The 25,534-nt window shown below is 40.1% G+C and overlaps 1 protein-coding gene across 1 annotated transcript in view; it reads left to right on the top strand.

The window, feature by feature from the left end:
- SMC5 (structural maintenance of chromosomes 5) overlaps positions 1–25,534 on the top strand; it is a 117,749-nt gene that overhangs the window by 45,943 nt on the left and 46,272 nt on the right. Inside the window, exons 16-18 of the mRNA XM_089691060.1 lie at positions 2,901–3,024; positions 10,120–10,242; positions 20,654–20,779. Coding sequence (XP_089547186.1) covers positions 2,901–3,024; positions 10,120–10,242; positions 20,654–20,779 — 373 coding nt within the window. The remainder of the gene's footprint in view (positions 1–2,900; positions 3,025–10,119; positions 10,243–20,653; positions 20,780–25,534) is intronic.

The following is a 25,534-nucleotide window of genomic DNA, read 5'->3' on the forward strand; positions in this document are numbered from 1 at the left end:
TCAGCAAAGAGATGGCCCAAAACAGCAAGGAGACATCCCCATATATTAAGTGTAGAGATTGCCCAATCCAGCAAAGGGACGGCCCCAGGCAGCACAGACCCACATCCAAGCAGCATTAACAGACCATGTTACTGCTTGGAGGATATTTCTCTCTTGCTGTGCCTTTTTGTTGCCCTGTGGGCTGTGTCTCCTTTGCTGTGCCATATTACCTCCCTGAGCAACATTCTCCCATGCCATACCATAAATAAAAAAAAAAAAATATTGTGGTGCCTGTTAAAAACCCTGTATTGGTGACCGTGCTGTAATCAACCTGAAGAATCTTCCAAAGGCAGTAGTAGCAGCGCTGTTATTAGTGCTGTGATACATTGTTATTATGTAGACTATTTCTCTGTACTATGTCCTATCATTGCCCCTTCTGTGCACTCAAGTTCTGCAATAAATGCATGCACATCGGGTTCCCTGTGATTAACCTGTGGGTGCTCTCTCTGCGCTCCTAGTCTGTCACACTGATTACTGCAATGATTAAAGCTAGGAAGTCTACTTCTTGCAAGATCTTCACACGTGAAAGGCATACTTGTCCTGGTATGAAAAAAAGATGTGTTGCATTACCCCTTTAAAAGTGACTAATATAATAGTGAAAGTCAAACCAAAAAGTGTGTTTTTGTGAAAATCAACAGAATAAAACCTTTACCATCTTGAAAAATAAGGGTACATTTACTTATTTTTCAAGATGATATTTGGTTTAGATTGTGGACGATTACAAAAACACTTCTTGATCAGTTTATGGCCTCTACTAAAATCATTTTTAAAGGGGGTAACAAAATATTTTTTTTTTTTTTTTTTTTTGATTATGGTGTATTCAGGTAATTGAAGTGTGATTTCCCAAGTGGTGCACATTTAATATATTGTTTTTGACTAGTGCAGACTTTCATTTGTGAAATACTTCTCCTAGTGCAAGTCTCAGGGCTTCCACCCTAGGAGATTTTCCATGGGATAAATTCTCTTTTACGCTGCTAGAACAGTGTTTGGCTCTTAGAAAGATCAAATGTTAGGTCTCTGCTGGTGCTTTCCCATTTTAAAGACCAGTGTTGTCTCAGTATTTAATAACTTGTTCTTGGAGTCCCCCATGTAGCTCCCCCTGTTTGCTCCCATCTGATCTAAATCTGGTACTCTCTGCAGTTCAAAAACCACCAATTGAACCTTTTAGAAACATCACCCTCTCTACACTTACCCACAAGGTGTTGTTTTATGTAGCCATTACCTCTGCAAGGAAAGTGTCTGAACTCGTGATCTTATCCTGCAAATACGTTTTTTTTCCCCTGGTTTTGTACAAGTACAAGGGGGTATTGAGATACAAGAAAGCCAGAAAATCATTCATCTCCATGTTTGGCCCCATGTTCATCAAAAAGAGATTACCCTCTATTGTTTGTAAATCGTTCAGGCTACAAGAGTCTGTTTCTCAGCTACTTCTGATCACAGATCCCCTGCTTGCCGTCCTGGATGGTCCCCACAAGGGAACACAAGCTTCTTGCTTGCTTGAGGTGGCTCAAACAGACCATTATTCAAGATTATGGTCTCAAGGATTGAGTTCCTTTAAGATAAACAAAGAAAAAACATTTTGTACTTGCCTTAACATCTTTTCCTTAGAGTTCATAGATGGACACAGGTCCTACCCCACTGTGTTAATGATCATACTCTCAATACTGCTTGCTACGAAACTGAGGCTTGCTGGTAGTATGGGCTATACACTCTTCCAGCTGATGCTCTCATATAATATATATTATGAAAAATAAAAAGGTGGGACCATAGTGCTTTCTATTTGTAAAACAATTTATTAGCGCCCAGATAAAAACACTTACAAGATGTAAGATACAAGCCAGCATAAAAAAGTATATCTCATTACATGGCTCACCACCCCACTCTCCCGGATGGTCATTAGATAAAATGTCTAGGACTCGGCTCCATCCACCCATATACGTTATGCCCCAGATTCAGGCTTCCTCAGTAGATAGGGGAGCCTGCCAATGTGGCGCCCTTAACCCCTTGAAAACGCGCTAAAGCCTAATGCCGGCTACAGTGCGGTTGTCCAGTTCTGGGAGGGTGTCAAATAATGTCCTCCCAGAATGCACCCTCCCGTAAAAGGCCAATCACAGCAGCCTTTTACCACGTGATCAGTTGTGTCCAATGACGCAGCAGATCACCGAGTAAATACAGTTTCCGGTTATCAGCTGCACTTTCCTCATGCTGTCACAGCGTGAGGAAAGTACTGCCGATATCCAGCTGCTTTCCAAGAGCAGAACGGCACTGATCATCAGGACACTGATGAGCAGTGCCACCCATCAGTGCTGCCTATCAGTGCTGCGTACCAGTGCAGCCTCATCAACGCACATCAGTGAGGCAAAAAAATTACCTGTTTGCAAAATTTTATAATAGAAAAAAAGAAAAACGTTTTTTCCAATTTTGCTACTTTTTTTGTTTTGTTTATAGTGCAAAAAATAAAACACCCAGTGGCGATTAAATACCACCAAAAGAAAGCTTTATTTGTGTGAATAAAATTTTAAAAATGTCATATGGGTACAATGTTGCATGACCGCACAATTGTCATTCAAAGTGTCAAAGCACTGAAAGCTGAAAATTGGCCTGGACAGGAAGGGGTAAAAGTGCCCAATAGGCAAGTGGTTAAATAACCCATGTATTTCTTTAGTGCTACCCCTGGAAATGACATAACACGGGGTGAGGGGGGTGCTGGAACATATTTACATTTTACAACTTAAAAATGTGTGCAACATGTAACATGATCCAAAGCTGAACTTTAACTTCAGCAGAGTTTTGTACTGTTTTCTCCAGAAAGCCTACATCTTAAATTAGTCAATAAAGGGTATTTCTGCTTTAAATATTAGCTTGAAACAGTTGGAGCAAGAAAATAATAATTTGGAAGAAGCTGAAGAACAAGCAAATGCCAAAATAAGAGAAGTTAACCTCCAGAAGGCAAAACTTGTTACAGAACTCACCAGATTAATTATGGTAAGCTTTTACTAGTTTTCAGTGATTGAGTTTACATATACTTTAATGTCAGTAGTCAGTTTTTATGTATGGGAGAAAAACTAAATTAGATTTTGTGGGAAAAAATTGAGAAATAATTTACAATATATGAAATATATACAACATATTTACCTGGTGGGGGGTTACCATATTTGTTTTTTCTGTTGCTTTGGATATATACAGTATTTAAAAAATAACTCTACTTTTGTTGAAAAAAACATTCCCCCTTGGTGTTTTATGTACAGTGGGTATAAAAAAGAATCGGCCCTCTTTAAAATGAATCACATTTTGTTGCTTTGCAGCCTGAAATGAAGACAGACAGTTTTTGTGTCTGTCTTCATTTCAGGTTGAAAAGCAATAAATGTGATTATTTTAAAGGGTGTTGATTCTTTTCTATACCCACTGTACATTGCAAGGATTTTAACAAACTTGGTTGCAGATTCCTCCATTTTGTTATTCTGAAGGAAGAGCTGTTTGTTTGTCTGTGTGTCCAGGTGCAGCGTGAATCTGTATGGGAGTGATTTTATAATTATCAATCAGCTGCTGCACAGGCAGGGCTCCAATGAGGAAATTTGCAGGGTCTGCATCCCTTTTGACGTGATTTCCATTTGGGATTATCTCACAAAAAAATTAATTTTTTTTGTTGCAGGGAATGCCAAAAGTACAAATTGTATCTAAAGCTGGCCAAACATTATACAATTTTCTTCTACAATTTCCTTTAGATTTACCTTCAACTGTATAGTGCAAGGGCCTGGCTGATTGAATACAAACTGAAAGTGTTTAGGTGTGACATCATAATATATGGTTTTGGTAAACCTAAAAGAAAATTGTACAAGAGGCATTCAAGTCAAACCAGGACTTTTAATTTTACAGGTATAAAAAGGGATGTTAGTGTGGCGGTACTACACACAGTAAATGGCAAGTGCTTCCTTTTACTGTTAGGTGGTGCACATGTCGCTAGCCAGTCCAGAGACCGTTATTCAAGATGGCAGATGGTGTTAGTGCATGCGGTGATGATGTTTATTATCAAAGGTGTAAAACCCGCAGATATCTACAAAAATTTTCAAGCACAGTGTGGTGATGAGACGCTCAGCCGCAGTAAGACATTTGAATGGTGTCAATTTTTCAAAGATGGCTGTACATCCATCAGTGAACCATGGTGGTTCCCAACATTCTCTACTCCGTGGTGCCTCTATCAATAGTGAATATTACTGTCATGTTCTGAGTGTTGTGCATACTCGTCTGTGGAAAAAATGGCCTGGTTTGATCACTAAGGGTGTCCTGTTTCTCCAGGACAATGTACGAGCTCATACTGCTCACTGCATTACTTGCACATTACAGCAACTTGGCTGGGAGGTATTGTCACATCTCCTTTACAGCCCAGACCTCGTCCCAAGTGATTTCCACCTGTTTAGACCCCTAAAAAGAGGTCAGCATTTCAGCGCTGATGACGAAGTGAAGCAGGGGAGTTATTATAAAAACTCAAAAGTCCCGATTTGACTTGAACGTCCCTCGTATAATGTATGGCCAGCCTTAGTGAGGGTTCTGAGAAAATCAGTAAGCCAATTACTAAAGCAGGAAATTACATTTTCGGGGATGTTCTGTTCACCATCTGTGTACAGAACGCCTCCATGTAGCCATATCGCATTGCATGTTACAGAAAATTACAGCGTTGCACATTGAAAAGCAAAGATAATTTTTATTAACATTCAATTACAATATTAATTGAGTTGCAGTTGTAAATGTGTGTGTATCTATATGTGTGTGTATATATATATATATATATATATATATAGTGAGGGATTAGCCCAGTAGCGGGTTGTGCTTGACCCCCTGAATGGGTCAGAACACCGTGAAAGAGGCTCAGCACGACAGCAGGATCTTGGTGAAAAGCTGTGCTTTATTTACAAGTCTGGTGAACACACGGTGCATATAGTCAAAACAGCAAAAAAAATACAAAGAGAAAATAGAACCTTGCCACACTGGGCGTCTCACTCCAAACACAGGTTTCCTATCTAGCTGTCTGAATACAGCCTACTGCTGCTCAGACACAGGGGGGTTTATTTACTAAAGCTGGAGAGTCCAAAATCAGACTCCCTTCTGCATAGAAACCAATCAGCTTCCAGGTTTCATTGCCAAAGCTTCATTGAACAAGCTGAGGTTAGAAGCTGATTGGTTTCTATGCAGAAGGGAGTCTGATTTTGGACTCTCCAGCTTTAGTAAATAAACCCCAGGGTGTTCACACAGTCTAAGATCACACAGATTATCTCTCACCACAGGATGGTTTTGGTTGCTTCCCAGTCTGTCCTGCACAGCAAACTGGTTCCAGGTTGGAGCATCTTTCCTAAGTAGCCTGGGAGTTTTATAGAACCCAGAGCCCTTAACTCGCTACACCTTAGCTCATTAGATCATCAGTGAGCCAGACAGGCTCACTACACAGCACCAAAGGAGAAACAGTCAGTGTAAAGCATGAACCTGGGACAAACATACCTCCCATCCTGGATACATCCCTTAGTTCTTCCTGACCTCCTGTCACAATAAATTATATATATATATATATACACACACACACAGTATATACACAGTTAGGTCCACATATATTTGGACAGAGGCACAATTTTATTTATTTTTTTTTCTTTCAGGTATTTACCAAAACATATTCAAGCTATAGTTATATAATGGATATGGGCTTAAAGTGCACACTCTCAGGTTCAATTTGAAGGTATGTACATGCAAATTGGAAGAAGGGTTTATGAATTACAGCTCTTAAGAGCAGACATCCCCCTTTTTCAAGGGACCAAAAGTAATTGGACAATTGAATCAAAAGCTGTTTCATGGTCATGTGTGGGCTACTGCTTTGTTATTTCTTCATCAATTAAGCAGGTAAAAGGTCTGGAGTTGATTCTAAGTGTGGTATTTGCATTTGGAATCTATTGCTGTGAACCTACATCATGCGTTCAAAGGAGCTGTCCATGCAAGTGAAACCGGCCATTGTAAGGCTTCATAAATGAAACAAATCCATCAGAGAGATAGCAGCAACATTAGAAGTGGCCACATCAGCAGTTTAGTACATTCTGAGGAAAGAAAAAGGCACTGGTAAGATCAGCAACATAAAAAGGCATGGACATCCACGGAAGACAACAGTGGTGGATGATCGCAGGATCCCCTCTATGGTAAAGAAAAACCCATTCACAACATCCAGACCAGTGAAGGACACTCTCCAGGAGGTGGGCATATCATTGTCAAAGTCTACAATCAAGAGAAGACTTCACAAGAGCAAATACAGAGGGTTCACCACAAGGTGCAAACCATTCATAAGCCTGAAGAATAGAAAAGCCAGATTAGACTTTGCCAAAAAACATCTAAAAGAGCCAGACCAGTTCTGGAAAAGCATTCTTTGGATGGATGAAACTAAGATTAATCTGCACCAGAATGATGGGAAGAAGTGTATAGAAGGCTTGGAACAGCTCATCCAAAGAGCACAACGTCATATGTAAAACATGGTAGAGGCAGTATGATGGCATGGGCATGCATAGCTTCCAGTGGCACTGGGTCATTGGTGTTTATTGATGATGTGACAGAAGACAGAAGCAGCCGGATGAATTCTGCAATGTTTTTAGAGATATACTGTCAGCCCAGATTCAGCCAAATGCAGCAAAGTTGATTGGACGGTTCTTCACAGTACAGATGGACAATGATCCAAAACACACTGCAAAAGCAACCCAAGAGCTTTTAAAGGAAAAGAAGTGGAATATTCTGCAATGGCCGAGTCAATCACCTGATCTCAACCTAATTGAGAATGCATTTCACTTGCTGAAGGCAAAACTAAAGGCAGAAAGACCCACAAACAAAGAACAACTGAAGACAGCTGCAGTTAGAGCCTGGAAAAGCATCAGAAAGCAGGAAACAGTCTTTGGTAATGTCCATGGGTTCCAAATGTTAGGCAGTCAATGCCAGTAAAGGATTCTCAACAAAATATCATAAATAATCATTTTATTTATGATTATATTCATTTGTCCAATTACTTTTGGTCCCTTGAAAAAAAAGGGGATAGCTACTCTCAAGAGCTGTAATTCCTAAACCCTTCCTCCAATTTGAATTTACATACCCTCAAATGAAACCTGAGAGTGTGCACTTTCAGCCCATATCCATCATATAACTGTTTTGGTAAATACCTGAAAAAAAACAAAATTGTGCCTGTGTCTAAATATATATGGACCTAACTGTATGTGTATGTATATATGTGTGTGTGTGTGTGTATTTATTATTTGCTAATTTTTTTTCTCATGAAAGTGGAGTTACCCTTTAAAAGTCTCCAGGGACTCATATGTTATATGTTCCATCATCCTTTCCCTGAATTTTACACAACATATTCTTATCTTAACCACTTGCCTACCGGGCACTTTCACCCCCTTCCTCCCAGGCCAATTTTCACCTTTCAGAGCTGTTGCATTTTAAATGACAATTGCACGGTCATGCAACACTGTACCCATATGAAATATTTTAAAACATTTTTTCACACAAATAGAGATTTATTTTAGTGGTATTTAATCACCACTGGGTTTTTTTACTTTTTGCACTGTAAACAAAAAAAAAAAGAACATTTTGAAAAAAATGCGTTTTTCTTTGTTTCTGTTATAACATTTTGCAAATAAATAATTTTTGGACACAAATTTAGGCCAAAATGTATGCTGCTACATCTCTTCGGTGAAAAGAACCCAAATCCGTGTTTTTTATTTAGTTGGTAGAAAAGTTATACAGTCCGCAAACTATGGTATATATCTAAAAATTGATAAATGCTAATATACTGCTGGCTGATTTAATTTCTTGAGGCCCAAAAATGCCAGGACAGTACAAACACCCCCAAAATGACCACTTTTGGTCATTCGTAAGAGGCATGGTGAGTTTTTTTGAAGTTGTAATTTTTTTATCATATTTTGAGGAAAGTGAAGAAATGAAAAAAAAAAGTTTTACAATTTTTTTTTTTAACATACTGTCGCCAATGCAGTACAGCGTCTTCATATAACTGGCGCGGCGGTGCTCAGTGACAGTGACTGACAACAGTAGAAAAAAAAAATTACAAATAATTTTTTTTTTATTACATTTTTTCAATTATTTTTTTCCTACTTCTATGACCAGAGCAATACAATGTTGCCATTGTAACATTGTACAACACTGGGCAAGTGATCAGAATTTTTTTTTTTATACACATTCTGATTGCTTATACCAACAAATTACATTGGTATAAGCAAGCATTTTTACTGAATGAAACTGATTAATTCAGTAGTTTTTGTTGTGATTGGCCATAGCTGATCACATGCTACAGATGGGCTGTGATTTTCCCACTCTGTACATGTGATCACTGTGACTAATCACATCTCGCAGATACATTTGTAAGCAGTGAATGGCATGAAAGGAAGCCAACTTTCGTGATCTGCTGTAATTGGTCACACACAGCAATAACATGATACTGGCAGTGGGCCATTGTAGTGATCTTTCATCGGCCGTGTCCCATAGACACAGCCGGTGACAGATTGTGCCGGAGTGTGGCCCGATCCTGGGAGGACATCATATGATGTCCTCCCAGGATAATAGGGTTCCTGCTCAGCCGTCATCGTACAATAGGCAGGGCGTCAAGGAGTTAATCATACAGTACAGGACTGGTAATTTGAGACCATGGGTTATAAGATGTTATCCTCAGCTGATTGGACTCCGGCAGCAACTTTTGCTGAGGCTGTTCCTAGAGCATATCCACATAATTCCTAGATTGTGAGCTCGAAGGAGCAGGGCCCTCCTTTCCCTCTTGTATTGAACTGTATTGTTACTGTATTGTCTCCTGTTATATTGTAAAGCGCTGAGCAAACTATCGGCGCTATATAAATCCTGTATAATAATAACTCCACCCACTCCATAATGCTTCTGTATGTTACTAGTTTTCTTAGGTAATGGACGTGTTCTCCTCCCAGAGAAGTATTTTTTTTTTTTGTTTTAAGCCATTGAAGTTTTTTCATCAAAATAGTCTACCTACTAGTCTAGACTGCTTTTTTTTGCCTTGCACTGCTAACAGTTTCACGATTGATTACACTGGGTGTGCACCTTGTAGGCACTACCCAGACCCCAGTTCATTTATAGAGGGCAGAGGTACACAACTCAAAGCTATGCAAAATAATAAAAATGAAGGTGTCCGAATTGAGCCTTTTTGACACGTAGGCAGCACCTCTGCCCAGATTAGTAGTGTCAGCTGCAGATGTAAGCAGATAGGTGTTTTTACTGCAGTACTACTTGGGACATGAATTGCTGACAGCAGCCACTGTTTTTATAGAAAAATATCCATACAATGTATACTCTGCTACAGGCCAAGGGATAAGAGGAGTGCCAAAGCTAACTCTCCCGCTCAACTCTTGGGTGTGCATGACCACTTTTGGCACCAGTGCTTGCTACTGCTACCCTCCTACTGCATGGATGCAAACCCTTGCACTGAATGCCAGTGCACAGACATGGTCTCTTGCATCTTTATTATTCAAATATGTGTTATCTGAGCCATGGAAGTTTGCAGCTCCATGCTAATTCATTTTATAGGGAATAGGATGGGTGGGAGACCAATGAGATTTGTTTTGTGTGCTTTGTTTGTAACAAGTAAACAACTTAATAAACACTATTTGATTAACTAAAAAAAAGGTTTTCTTAATGTATTCACTAAACCTAGCAAGGATTCTAAATTCTGATTAGGAAATGATGACCCAGAGGTTTAAAATGATCTTTTGGCCAAGCTCTAGACATTCGAATATTTACATATATTTAAGAACCAAAAAACAAGCCTGTAGCTGAAGGCACTATGGAAAATTCTTCTTCAAAGTTTACAACAGCACCAAGGTCTTCAGACTCAGTCAGTATCCTGCTATCCCCTCTCCAAGAACACCTACTTTGTGTTGACGTTAGAAGTTAGATGGATAAATGAATGAAAGAACAATTCTGCATCATCTATAGAGGTCAGCGATAGTGTCTTGCTTTATTTACATATAGATTCACATTTAGTTCCGTATGACCAAATATTTTACTTTTTTGTTTTCCCCCTAGAAATGTGTATTGCTAAGTAAAGAAAAAGTTGACCTATCTCTGCAAAGCATGACCATCTTGTGGGAAAAACAAAGGCTTGAAACTGTATGCAAAGAGGCCATATCCAGAATGAAGGAGCTGGAGGTAAATGTTTAAGGCAACATATGTTTTCAGAATTTCATACCAAAACTGTGTTTAATTCTAGCCTTGAGAAGTCACAACTATAGGTGCCTATGATCTCACATATATTCAACAGAACAGCTTAAATTGGGTTGGTTGAGGCTTATAGGCTATTGGAAGAGTCATAGCTCTCCAGAATAATGAATGTGTTAACCTAGGAATTATCCGTATGTTCTTACAAGTTGAAGACGAGAGATTTTACTTAAAACTCTTTTTTGTAGAATTTCTTTCTTTGATGCAGGAATGTGGGACAAACTAAGTGGAATTAATCTTGAAGCAGTTTCCTTATGTTTGCTATTGGGCACATCTACCTAGTACTTACCATTTTCTTAACAAGTGCCAGGTAAAGAAGAACTATACGCAAAACTTTTTCTTTCCATTTTGGATAGAGTAAGGGAGGGTTATAACCCCTGTTGTGTTTTTTGTTTTATTTGTTTTTTTGTTTTCTTTAAGCTATCTGTGTCCCATTTGGGAGATTTCCCTTCACTTCCTGTCTCCTAGCCAAAACAGAAAATGTGAGGAAATCCCTGCAAATTAAGGGAATCTCTTGGGGGCTCCCGGGTCACCAGAACTAATGTCCTTTATAGGAAGATTTCCCCTCCTATTACTGTTCTGAGGACAACCCAAAATTTGGAATTTTCTTTCACTTTAAATGGTAATTATAAATAGGACAAATAGAGAGGGTGATTCTCCCTAACAGGGGCAGAGGTAGCAATAAAAATCTGACAGGTGTTCTAATCCATCTCAACTCATTCCTGGAGAAAGTGACCTTTAAACATGTTCCGAAGTGCTGAGCTGGAAAATTATGTAAGGGAATATAGCTTCTGTAAACAGAATAGCTGGGGAATCATTTGATTTAAATTCTTAAACAAGCTGAGGGTCAAAGAAATGAAAGGGGCTCATGTGGCCCAAAGATCACCAGTTTGACATGCCTGCTGTAAATAAACAAAAAAGCATCTGCAGAGATCTTGGGATGCTTTGGTACAGCACCTCTGTTGAAAAAAAAAAAAAGGAATTACCTCTTTCAAACTACTTTGGTTTTAGAAGGCGACTTCAACCATTCTTCTTACCTTTTGTTGGACTATGATATGGGATTCTTACTTAGTCTCTTCCTGATGTCATCAACGCTGTATGCTTCCCATTCTGGGGGTTGAGTACTGTATACGATATTGTTACCTTATATTGTTTTTCTTATTTGAAATGAACTTGACTTCAGGTGGAAATTACTTACTGAAAAACAGAACAAACTTATTTTCAGGAACTGCTTTCAGGTAGCTTGCATATGGGTTTAGATTAAAAGAATACAAAGAATAGTTTGCTTGGCTTGGTAATCCATGCATCTTAACTGTACAGGACACAGGACTGTAGTCATAGATCATGGGTTAAATGAATGTTACCTTCAGGTGATTGGACACTGACAATAACCTGCTTGGGCAGTCTTTAGTGCATGCTCATGTAATCCCATGAATCTCATTTTTGCTAGTGTCATAAGGTGATGGATCTTTTCTTCTTTTTGGTGTGTTTTTTTTTTTTATCCATTCCTTTTGTTCTTCAGACACTATTATCATGGTTTGACTGCTTATCTAGAATTTCTGAGTTGGTGACCAATGTTGGTCTACCTTGTGGACCATAATGGTACCACCCTGTTGTAGGCACTGGATCCTACATTAAGTGATCACCTTGTTGCAATAAGTTTAGTTTGCTGCACGGTGATATACAGGTCCGTGGTCCAGGGCTATGGTTCCCAGACCCTGAAGACCCTTTTCGGATGGGCCACGTCTGGACCCCAACCTGGCCCAGTGACATGGGCAAGATAAGACAGGGTTTTCCTGTAATTTGGATTTCTGGCTATACACAATCTGTAGTGCTTAGTACACAAGCAGCTGCATGGGTGCAGTTATTGTGCCAATCTCTTCAGACGCCTGTGGTGTTATGGGTATATTTACATTTCATTTAAAATTTTGGTAGTATTTTTCCATCTGTACTTTGTCTCAGGTTGTCACGTATGCACCATTTACCTAAAACCCCTATATTGGCTGAAAATGTGCACACCATGTTTGCTGCACTTCCTCCCACCTTCTGCTTCAGAGACTGCCTAGGAACACGGTCAACTTCTGGGCTATAGCAGTTACAGCAGTCATCTGCACGTTTCTTACACCTCTCTACTGGAATTTTGGACTACTCTTTTTTTCACCAACTGCTCCAGGTCTCTCAGATTGGAAGCTTTCCTTTTCCCAGCTGCTGTTTTGAGTTCTATCTACAGGTGCTGTATGGGATTGAGATCTGGACTCATTGCTGGCCAGTTCAGTACTCTCCAGTGCTTTGTCGTAAACCATTTCTGGGTGCTTTTTGGTCGTTGTCCTGCTGTAAGACCCATGACCTCTGACAGAGACTCAACTTTCTGACACTTGGCCCTACTTTGCACCCCACAATTTTTTAGTAGTCTTCAGATTTCATAATGCCACGCACACGGTCAAGACATCCAGTGCCTGAAACAGCAAAGCAACCGCAAAACATCAGTAAATCTCCAACATGTTTGACTGTAGGGACTGTATTTTTTTCTTTAAAGGTCTCATTGCTTTCTATGAAAACAGTAGAATGATGGACTTTACCAAAAAATCTGTGAATTTGTTTTATCTGTCCACAGCACATTTTCCCAAAAGGATTTTAGCTTCCTCAGGTAAGTTTGGCAAACTCCAATCTGGCTTTTTTATGTTTCTTTGATCAATTTTTCTCTTTCGGCCACTTGGAGATTAGCTACAGTGCCATGGGCTGCAAATTTTTGACAGTGTTGTTCACAGTGGACAGAGGAACATTAAGATCTCTGGAGATGGACTTGTAACCTTGAGATTGTCCATGCTTTTCCACAATTTTTGTTCTCAAATCCTCCGACAATTCTTTGCTGCTTTTTCTCTTCTCCATGCTCCATATGGGGCACAGAGACACACAACAGAAGGTTGAGTCAATTTTTCACCATTTTACTTGGTTGTCAGTGTGATTTCTATATTGTCAGCACCTGCTAATTGATACAGGTGAGTTTAATTACAAATCACAGGAGCATCCTAAACTTGGAATGCAATTATTTCTTACAATTTTGAGAAGGTGCCAGTAATTTTGTTCAGTCCATTTTTGGAATTTTGGGTGGAATGTGTCAGATTTGGCTTTTTGTTTCTCCACTTTTTTTTGTGTCATACCAATACAAACAAAAGAAATAAACATGCAAATGCCAAAACCATGTGCAATTGCAATTTTTTGTGTGAAGTGGTGTATTATTTGACAGAAATGCAGTGGTGCCAATATTTTTGGCCATGACTGTGTATTTCAGACATGTAAAACCTCTTTTCTATGAATCAAGTCTGCAAGTATACCACCAGAGATCCCCCTCGCATAGCAATGGTGAATCATATGCACAAAGTTGTTGAGACAAAAGTTCAGAATAACACACACTCTTCTGACAAGAAATGCAACCCAATGCTCAGAGTGATAGCTGTTCTGTCGTCCAAGAGCAGGTTCCCATTATATCTGAAATAGGAAGCGTTCTGCACTTTTTTGATTTCAAGAGGCCAAAAATGCTACACTGCCTCTGTTCTCCCCAAATCTGTTCATGAATCAGAGATGGATCCTCATAACCTGTTTTGAGGATGAAATGGAGGAAAGCAAAGGGTGGTGCAGATATTGTAGCAAAAGCATACAATTTGTAACCCCTGCATTTTATAGGGTACATGCTATGACTTCATGCCAACTACTCTCCACCATCAACTCACTGATTGATGCAGCGCGAAATAGTCTTTGCCTAGAAGCACCTGTGTCTTTATAGCCCAAACTAGCTCCTATGGGCGCTAAGCAAATGGCAAAATCAAAGACTTTTTATGCCCGTGCTAATATAATGGAATGTGCATTATGAGGATGAGCCTATTCCTGAAAGGACACACAATTCTCAAGCTTTTTTTGCAAAGATTTATCCTATGGAAAAGGAATTTAAAGTGGATGTTAAGTCAAAATCCTACCTAAGGCTAAACCTACTCCCACCTCAATTCGGTATTTGTTTACACATTATCAGAATATTGGGACTTTTCTCCACGGTTTTTTTTGTGGACTTGATTTGGGACTATATGTTGATGTTTTTTACACTTTCTTTTCCTTTACTTATGTACATATTTGTAATCAATGCTGGTTTAACGGGGTAACTTATTTATGGTTATCTATACACAATTTATCTGATTGCTTTGCCAGCGGCATATTTTTCATTTTTTACTTTTTGCGCTGCTTTCTTGCCATTTTTTTAGACATATTGGCTGCCTTACAAAAACTTCAGTCCCAAGGGGTGGTTGTAGTAATTTAAGGTGGTTTTTATTCAAACATCCATTCCCAAGGCCAGCACTACTATTCAGACTTCCTGTGCACCTTGAATGTTTAAAAAAATTGCCAGCTCTGCTTCTTGCTGTTCTGGGGACCCAGGGCATCCATGTCACTGTATATCCATGGATGACTCCTCCGTAACAATGTTGTCCGTCAACATCCAAAGGACTATTCAGGTCCTTCAAATTTTTGGTTGGTTAATCTTAACCTAGGGAACTTATGAACAGAGGACTAGGTCTTGCAAATCTGAGATACAGATGCTTGGTGCTAGAAACTCAGACACCAATCGATTTAGAGGAATGAGAACTAATGGGGATAGGAGGAACTCTGTCCTAAAAGGTTTAAGCCCTGATAAGTTGTCTGATCCACCTGGCAATGGTGGAGCAGGAGGCAGGATGTCCTCTACAAGATGGAGGATTACAAAATGGAACTCAGTCTCCTGAATAGAAGCCATAGCTACTAGGTAGACCGCTCTGAAAAGAGAGGGGTGACTGTCAGTCACCGCTGTCTGCTTTGCTCCAGGCTCTGGAGTTTATCCCGACTTTAAAGTGACGTCAGCCAACAGCAGGCTTCAGACCACTGTCAGGTGAAAATGGGACCCAGGAGTATGGAACAAACTGCACTCCTGTGATTCACAGAAAGAGCTTTGGCTGTACTTATCCTTTTAACTTAGACATTTTAGTTGAGTAAATAGATCATATTCTATCTAGTTTACTATATCATGAGCAAAATGGTCGACATGTGGATAGTTTCAGATTGGATTCTTTTCTAAGTTGCATGGCACATAAAGAATTCAGTACCATACAGTTTGTTTTAATTCATTATAATTAAAAATCAGGTTGTGTAAAATGTTGGTTCAGATTAGGTTGCACACTGCTGCTTTTCTTATTAAAATATAGAATCATTAATGAACTTTAAGGATGTGGCGATCATAAAATAGCAGCAATACCTTGTATTATGCATTTTGCTAACCATTGAGAGTTTTATGTGTTTACATTTGAGGCGCATTAAATTGTTGATGCAAAGAGATTATAATTTCTAAACCAGTAGCCCAGGTATAGATTTCTGTTTTCATATTTAGCACATGGCACACTTGCATAGAGCAGTGTATTTTTCTATGCAAGCATTCAAAGCAGTCACACATTGATAAGCAAACCCACTTATATTTATGGCATTCAGTTTATACAGTTACTATAAACAACTGCAGATACACTTTTGGCCTTTCATTGAAGATGTTTCCTCTAGTGATAAATATTTATATATTAAATAAAATAATTAAAATGGGATTTGGTGACCATATAACTGTACATGGCTGCAAATTGCATTTAAAGGTCACAGAACTCTGACCATATACTAGTAGGTTTACAAACAAACATTCATATGAATATTCATACAAAATTTGTATTGGACTTGATGAATGTAGTTTGATAGCACTTCAATTTTATTAATAATAAAAGTAAGTTGTTGAACAGAAACCACATTCACTGTTAGAAACTTGTTTGCTTGAGAAAATGTTTCCATCCCGCTTCTTCGAATTTCCTCATCATTGTGCTTGAAACTGTCATCAATTTGACCCCACTAAAAAAATTTTAAATTGGAAGAAAGTTCCTGAAACACAAGTTTTCAAGTAAAATTCTTCTAGTCTAGTGTATGGCCTGCTTAAAGTGGTTCAAACATGAAAAGTGAAACATCCCCATAGTGTGCACTAGCCTGAATCCAAAGAACCTAATCTGGCCCCTGAAGAGACTTTTAGCGAACACCTCAGCCTCCCAGGAGATGGCCCTCTGGCCCCAGCACACATCGGGTGACTCAGGCTCAGCTTTTTGTTTTTCTCTATGAGCCTGTTAGAAGAGAGTGTATCCCCTTCCCTCCAATCATTAATCAGATTTCAGAGTGTTGTGTTCTAGCTCTGCAGTGTGTTAGGTCAGATCCTCCACCCCTGCTTTCTGCTGCTGAGAGAAGTATGTAAGACTGTAGACAATAGAGTGTTTGCAGATAAACAGGTACAACTTATGTAGGTGGATTTGTTTCATCTGTGTCTCACATGAAGCTAGTCTCTTCAGTAGCTAAAGATAAGGGTTTACAACCACTTTATCTACCTTTCGTCAAAATTACGTGAAGTCTGTTCAGTTAATTTTAGGCACTTTTTACACAAGCAAGCCAGGGACAGTAAGTAAAAACCACAACAATAAAGCAAAAGCAGGCCACCAAAGATGACACGAATTACTAATGTCATTAGCATATCTCCGACTCACTTGTATAAGTGTGGATACATAAACCCAAAGAACAACATACTAAGCAATATGATAGTGTGACAAGGACACCCCTATCTGAAAAAGAAGGTTTCTAGATGATCCACGCGGAGTAATATGAATTCAAAAAGAATTTTAACAATACTTTATTTGATCACATAGATCATAGGGAGGTTAAACATGAGCACGGTGTACAAATGAAAAAAATAAAATCATGTTAAAAAACACTTAGCGTCTTCAATTTAGGGTCATCTTAGCCACCAGAGCACCATATAAGGCAGAGTTGTATAATGATGAAATAGTTATCCTGGGTTTCCGTAGGTTTCCCGCTTTATATTTGAGTGAACCATGTATTCAGTGGGTGTGTTCCCAATATATGTCAGGGACCTCCTGGAATGTAAAAGCTGGAACACAAAAATACATAGTATATGTATAAAAATATGGAAACCAAATCACATCCAAAATTCACCAGGCCTCCCTCCACAATAGTCAATGGATACTGCTGTTACCTTCTCAATAGTGAGACTATCATACCCGCTTCTCAAGTGTAGGGACTTCCTGGATAGCCACCCCAAATGAAACAAGGTCCACAGTACCAAATGATTCTGAGGATGTATATAGAAAAGGATAATAAATGTATAGATCATGGGCATCAGGTGACCCCGAAAACAAAACACACACAAAATGTGGATATATTACCATCAATAAGGATCAAGAAGACTCCTGTCGACTTGAAATAAGATCAGGTCCTTGATGCTTCTTCAAAGATGCATATGGGGGTGAGGAACCAGGTATACACGATGCGTGGATTTCAAACACATATAATGTGTATGTAGCATATAGCAGGCCGTAGATACCTGAGTTTAATATACCCAATAAAGGGTTTCCAAAAATTGCTCAATTAGAGAAGGTTATTTGCGGTTTTATAAGGATGTGGCTATGTCACAGCAAAAAATACCTGAGTAGGATAGCGTATATATATATATATATATATGTAGATTCTCCTCCAAAGAGGATTTCCAAAAAATTCCCCGAGTATACAGGGTAAATTAGTCCCATGAAACATGCCCTATTAACACCATGTAGGCTCTGTAAATCTCAACAGCCGTAAGCTTTAAATAACTTGCCACCGGTGGAAGGTATGTTTCCCTGAGGGATTGCCGTTTGCGAACCGCTGTGATAGTAGCCCACTGGTAGTTCTCAGAGGGTCTAGGGCCTACCTAACAGGGAGCTGTGACACCGCCGTTCCTTCCCGCCTCGTGGGCACTGCACCCAGTGAAGACGCCGAGCGTAGTGACGTCAATACGTTGACGCGTTTCGTCCGCCAATCACCGCAGACTTCGTCAGAACGTTCTGACGAAGTCTGCGGTGATTGGCGGACGAAACGCGTCAACGTATTGACGTCACTACGCTCGGCGTCTTCACTGGGTGCGGTGCCCACGAGGCGGGAAGGAACGGCGGTGTCACAGCTCCCTGTTAGGTAGGCCCTAGACCCTCTGAGAACTACCAGTGGGCTACTATCACAGCGGTTCGCAAACGGCAATCCCTCAGGGAAACATACCTTCCATCGGTGGCAAGTTATTTAAAGCTTACGGCTGTTGAGATTTACAGAGCCTACATGGTGTTAATAGGGCATGTTTCATGGGCCTAATTTACCCTGTATACTCGGGGAATTTTTTGGAAATCCTCTTTGGAGGAGAATCTACATATATATATATATATATATATATATATACGCTATCCTACTCAGGTATTTTTTGCTGTGACATAGCCACATCCTTATAAAACCGCAAATAAACTTCTCTAATTGAGCAATTTTTGGAAACCCTTTATTGGGTATATTAAACTCAGGTATCTACGGCCTGCTATATGCTACATACACATTATATGTGTTTGAAATCCACGCATCGTGTATACCTGGTTCCTCACCCCCATATGCATCTTTGAAGAAGCATCAAGGACCTGATCTTATTTCAAGTCGACAGGAGTCTTCTTGATCCTTATTGATGGTAATATATCCACATTTTGTGTGTGTTTTGTTTTCGGGGTCACCTGATGCCCATGATCTATACATTTATTTTCTATATACATCCTCAGAATCATTTGGTACTGTGGACCTTGTTTCATTTGGGGTGGCTATCCAGGAAGTCCCTACACTTGAGAAGCGGGTATGATAGTCTCACTATTGAGAAGGTAACAGCAGTATCCATTGACTATTGTGGAGGGAGGTCTGGTGAATTTTGGATGTGATTTGGTTTCCATATTTTTATACATATACTATGTATTTTTGTGTTCCAGCTTTTACATTCCAGGAGGTCCCTGACATATATTGGGAACACACCCACTGAATACATGGTTCACTCAAATATAAAGCGGGAAACCTACGGAAACCCAGGATAACTATTTCATCATTATACAACTCTGCCTTATATGGTGCTCTGGTGGCTAAGATGACCCTAAATTGAAGACGCTAAGTGTTTTTTAACCTGATTTTATTTTTTTCATTTGTACACCGTGCTCATGTTTAACCTCCCTATGATCTATGTGATCAAATAAAGTATTGTTAAAATTCTTTTTGAATTCATATTACTCCGCGTGGATCATCTAGAAACCTTCTTTTTCAGATAGGGGTGTCCTTGTCACACTATCATATTGCTTAGACAGTAAGTAAAAAGCCTTTTGATCCATGTGTTTTACTGCCCATCCAAAAGCGAACACCTTGCCACTTGGAGCCTTGTATCGTGGTGTGTCAATTTTAACACCACGCACAGAGTTTGACAGGTGGCACTGCCTGTTAGACTTGTGGGTACAGTGTGGCCCCATTCACTGGCAGTCGCTGCACAGTCCAGTATATAAAATTGCACAGTCCATGAAAATTTGCTTTTTGGCAATTAAAAAAAAAAGGAAAAAAAAAAAAGGTATCAGGAGGTATCCCCTGCTAACATCCTTTTACCACCCACCACAGAACACTTTTCTGGAGGGCTATAAATGATAACACTAGTGTGAAAGGAGCGTTAGTGTTACGTATAAAGAGACCAGCTTGGTGTAAACAATGATGATGTCTGAGTGAATTCTTAAAAGAATAAGACTAGGGACACAAGTGTTTTTTATTAGCCCTTCTACTAAATTGCCAGCAGTAGTAATCACTACACATAGGAAACTCATGACTCCCTGTGGAATGTGGTTCACAAACAGAATGTTTTGCGATTAAAGCTGATCTTCAGGTTTCAGTTAACAAACTGGTCCAAGCAAACTGTTTCCTTTACTAACCATCGCAGCGACTGTGAGTCTCCGCTACATACTGTATACAGCACTGTGTTCTGGCAGTGGGCAGAGACCTTACCATCCTGCTCCCACAACAAAATTGAGTTGGGCTGAGCGCTGCTTAGCCATCCCCAGAACTCATATTTTATGAATGAATACAAAGATTCTTCTGGTTGGCTGAGGTGGAGTTTGTGATGTCATCAGACCATCCCTCCATTCATTCACAGAACATGGTACATGCTGCTTTTCACATTATCCAAGTAGTCTCCATTATAATTTGGTTTTTGTTAGCCCCTTAATTTTTTAGCTTGTAAAATTTTATCATCAGAAATGAAGATCCTGACTGTACCAAATTACAATGCCTTTTATATTCTGTGTATTGCTTTGACCCTCAGAAAAAATTTAAATAAACCCAGTATGACAAGTGTAACTCCCTCCAAAAAAATATTTTTTTTTACATGATAATTACAAATTTTAATATTTCTTGTCACCCTTACAAGAGTCAGTTTGTTACTGTGGATGGATGCAAGACCTCTCTTTTGGAAAATTGCAAAGACCTCTTGAGGAAGGCAAGACAAGCGTGTCAGCTTGGACCCAAAGATGAAGTTCCACAAGAATTTCAAACTGTGAGTACTGCTTTATTAAATATTTAGAGCTTATTATAAACTATGGCAAATAAATGAAGCTCAGACATAGAAGCATTACCTCAGTGCGATACAAGTATACAAACGCACAGGAACAACTCAAAATGGATTTATAAGACACCACATAGTTGTCTTAGGTAAAAGAAATCCTATGCCTTTTATTTATGTTTACACACTTACATGCAAGCAATTGACCTCATTTGTCAATGTCTGAAGCAAGAGCTATCTGATTGACAGCAATTGTTCATTTTCAGAACTTCTTTGGAAAAAGCCATTTGAAAGATTAAATCTGCTTGGGGTGTGACAATAAACACAGCTTGTATTTCAGACACTTTTATAAATGAGACCATGGGTAATTTATGGCAACTAACGTAATGGAAAAATATATATTTTAAATATATATATATTTTTTTGCCTTCTGCAAACAGTAGTTTACCTTAATTTATCAATCATACTGGGAAAAAATGACATCTATGATTTCCTTAACTGTGTGTGAGTGTATTGCCTTGGTTTCTGTGTTCCTGCATTTACACTCTTCCTTAGCAGTCATCATCTGTGAAAATATCAATGCTGCTATTTAGATACAGTAGAAGACAAATGTTTTATATGGTAGAAACATAAAGGCTGACATTGCTGACTTCCTTCTAAAAATGTTAGCTGCCTAGATGTCATTCTGACCTTGTAGTTTCCATGCCTTCTGTCAACTAGAACAAGCATACAAACAAGGGGTTCTGACCTTCATGATCATCTTACTTGTTCCTAGTCACTAATTCTAAGTAAAGCCAATGGATCAATACAGCAGCTAGATAAAAAAAACATTTTCAGAGTGACGTCAGCTCTGGTAGCTCCAACTTTACTTTTGAGATATTTCTTCAAACCATAAATTCTATTCTATTCTTAATGGGATTCAGATTTTACAGTGACTGCATTTTGATGTGTTTGTAATCATTTTTGAGGAAGATTTGCTCAATTATTTTCAAGCTTTATTTTATTTCTTTTGGGTTTTTTTTCAAAATGAAACATTTGCATCCTAAAGGTATAGTTATCTGCAAATCTCAAAAATGTTTCTGTAAAAGTCAAGCATGGCCTCTACCTTCTACATCCACCAAGCCTCCTCATTGTTATTGCCCAATAAAGTTATTTGGAGTAGGCCAAAATTAACTCTCATGGTAAAAGTTAATATTTGCTAATGCCTTGAATTACTATATATCAAGGTTTTCCATTTTGCCATGTGATTTTTCATAGAAACCAACTTCTGTCTATGTATGTTCTTCTCAGATGCTCAGTCCAAATTGCATAGGTTTAAGATAGATTTAGTCTAGATCTGTCTGGACAGAAACTTTAAAAACATTTAGATTTTATAGTGGCTTGCTGTCCCATTTTAGCTAAACAGAGATCTTCTATTCTACCAATACAAATGTTAAAAACTTTAAGACTGTGTAACAGACCACATCCTTGTTTCTTCAAGGATGTTCAGAACCGCTACAGTAATTTCCTTTGTTACCATTGAGCCAAGTTTCCAATCAACATTCGTAGGCACCTTTTTTCCTGGTGGTACAGACCCTTAAAACGTGGATCTTAAAAGCTGCAAAATATTTGCTATTGTTTAAGTTCTTATGTTTCATGGCTGCATTATTTTCCTTTTTTCTAACAAATTTCCTGTCCTAGGATGGAAATGCCTGGACACTGTACTATATCTTAGCTTTGTTGTTCTATTTTAGTTTTTTTGTCCTTCTCTGGACTCTTTCCTGTTCAAGGTCATCCTTCCTGAAGGTCGTTGACCAAAACTAGACCACATACTCAAGTTGTGGCCAAACTAAAGTTCTGTAAAGTGATAGAACTATAGTTTTATTTCTTGAGTAAATGCCCTTATTAATGCATGCTAATAATCTCCTAGCTAGAACTCCCAGATCCTTTTCCATCCTCGATTTCCCCTTATCCTCGATAGCTTGCATGCATATTTCTAACTCCCAATTGCATTACTTTATATTTTTGTAATGTTAAACCTCATCTGCCCTATAGCTGCCCACCCCTCTATTTTAACTAGGTCTTCTAAAGTTGCTATATCCTTTTGTGAAGTTATTGCCTTGCTTAGCTTTGTGCTGTTAGCAAACCCTGAAGTTAAACCATTTTTAATCAACCTCTATATCATTTATGAACAAGTTAAATAGTATTGGTCTCAGAGCAGAGCCCTGGGGTACCCTGCTCACAACTCTAGAACATTCAGAAAATATGCCTGTAATCACCACCCTCTTGTCACGCTCCTTTTAACCACATTTCTATCCAGGTATATACTGTACAGTATCATCAATACCAAAAGTCCTCAGTTTGTAAATTAAGCATTTCTGGGCTACTGTTTCAAATGCCTTTGTGAAATTTAGATACACTATGTCCAGCGCCTTCCTCTATCCAAATTACAGCTCATCTCCTCATAGAATGCTAATAGATTTGTCTGGAAAGAACAGTCTTTCATAAATCCATGTTTACTGCTAATGATACTGTTTTCATCAGCAAATTCTTGGATATGGTCCCTTATCACTTCTTCAAATAGCTTACACATTATTGATGTTAGGCTGATTAGTCTGTAGTTCCCAGGCATATGTGTATATTGGCTCTTTTTTGAATATTGATGCCACTTATGGTTTTCTCCAATATGCTGGTACCATTTCAATCAAGAAGTCACCATTTCCTGATTTGGACTAAAAGCACTTCTTCTCTCCTCAAGTACATAACATAAGGCAAACTGTTTTTAAGTTCACAGGAGGACACTGCTTTTATGGCAAGACCTCCAGGCATTTTTCCATACTTGCAGAATTGTACCTAGCCTCAGAAAAAAAAAAGTTGCAATATATTACCTTTTTGTTCTTGAGTTTAGATATACTTTTGATCAGGGGTAGGCAAGCTTAAAGAGGTGGAGATCTACCTGAACATCATGGGAGAAGTCATAGATCACCAGGCACAGTCAGGGCCAATCAAGACCAGCTACTTGCACCCCCCCAAACAAAAAAAAAAAAACTCCACTTGTAGTTCTACTTTTATACTTCACCGCTCCTAGCACAAATCCCCCTAAATCCCTCCTAGCAAAGCCCACTCCAGAGACCGCTTGTGCCGCCATAGAGAGGGACGGCTTGTGCCGCCATAGAGAGGGACGGCTTGTGCCGCCATAGAGAGGGACGGCTTGTGCCGCCATAGAGAGGGACGGCTTGTGCCGCCATAGAGAGGGACGGCTTGTGCCCCCATAGAGAGGGACGGCTTGTGCCGCCATAGAGAGGGACGGCTTGTGCCGCCATAGAGAGGGACGGCTTGTGCCCCCATAGAGAGGGACGGCTTGTGCCCCCATAGAGAGGGACGGCTTGTGCCCCCATAGAGAGGGACGGCTTGTGCCCCCATAGAGAGGGACGGCTTGTGCCCCCATAGAGAGGGACGGCTTGTGCCCCCACAGAGAGGGACGGCTTGTGCCCCCACAGAGAGGGAGAGAGAGAGACCGCTTTTCCCCCACAGAGAGAGACTGCTTGTGGCCCCCCAGAGAGAGAGAGAGAGATTGCTTAAAAATTAAAAGTTCTCCCTTGCATTGGGGCTGCAGAAGAGCCTGCAAGAGTGGAGGATCAGGCAATTATTAGTGCTCTCTCCTGGTTCTCCTCCTACCTATCCCAACGCTCCTTCAGCGTCACCTATAACACTACCACCTCCCCCTCCCTGTTAGAGTCCCCCAAGGCTCTGTCCTCGGACCCCTACTCTTCTTCATCTACACCTCCTCCCTTGGCAAACGAATCCACTCCCACGGCTTCAATTATCACCTCTATGCCGACGACACACACATTTACCTCTCCACCCCCCACCTCACCCCCTCACTCTCCGCCCGCATCGCCCACCTCGCCCACCTCCTGAACGACATATCAGACTGGATGTCACTCTATTTCCTCAAGTTAAACCTGTCCAAAACCAAGCTCCTGGTTTTCCCCCCAGCCCGCGCCCCCCCCATCCTCTCCATCACTACTAGCAACGCCACCATCATTCCCACCCCACACGCCAAAGTCCTGGGTGTCACCATGGACTCAAACCTTTCCTTCCAACCTCATTTCCAATCACTATCAAAGTCATGCAGGCTCCACCTCCGCAACATCTCCAAGATACGTACATTCCTCACCCCAGACACTACTAAACAACTCGTACACTCCATCATCTCACGCCTGGACTACTGCAACTCCCTTCTCACTGGCCTACCCAAACAAACGCTATCCCCACTCCAGTCTATCCTGAATTCAGCGGCGAGACTTATCCACCTCATCAACCGCTCCACATCTGCCTCCCCCCTCTGCCAATCCCTTCATTGGCTCCTGATTGCCCAACGCATTAAATTCAAATTACTAACTCTGACCTACAAAGCCATTCACAAATCCGCCCCAAACTACCTAACTGACCTGATACCCAAATACCACCCTACCCGCGCCCTTCGCTCCTCACAGGACCTCCTACTCTCTACCTCCCTGGTCTCCTGCAGTCGGGTGTGGGAGGAGGACTTCTCCAGGACTTCCCCCATCCTCTGGAACCCCCTACCCCAATCCATCAGACTGTCACCTACCCTCCTCACCTTCAGGCGCACCCTGAAAACCCATCTCTTCAGGGAAACCTACCCCACCCTCACCTAACAACTGACCTCCTCCACTTCTCCCACCACTCCATCCCCCACAGCCACTTCCTCCTGTACCACTTCCCCTCCCTCCTAGATTGTAAGCT

The sequence above is a fragment of the Staurois parvus genome, unplaced genomic scaffold (genome assembly GCF_062004578.1).
Source record: "Staurois parvus isolate SC_StPar_1 unplaced genomic scaffold, SC_StPar_1.0 ptg000549l, whole genome shotgun sequence".
Classification (NCBI taxonomy): domain Eukaryota; kingdom Metazoa; phylum Chordata; class Amphibia; order Anura; family Ranidae; genus Staurois; species Staurois parvus.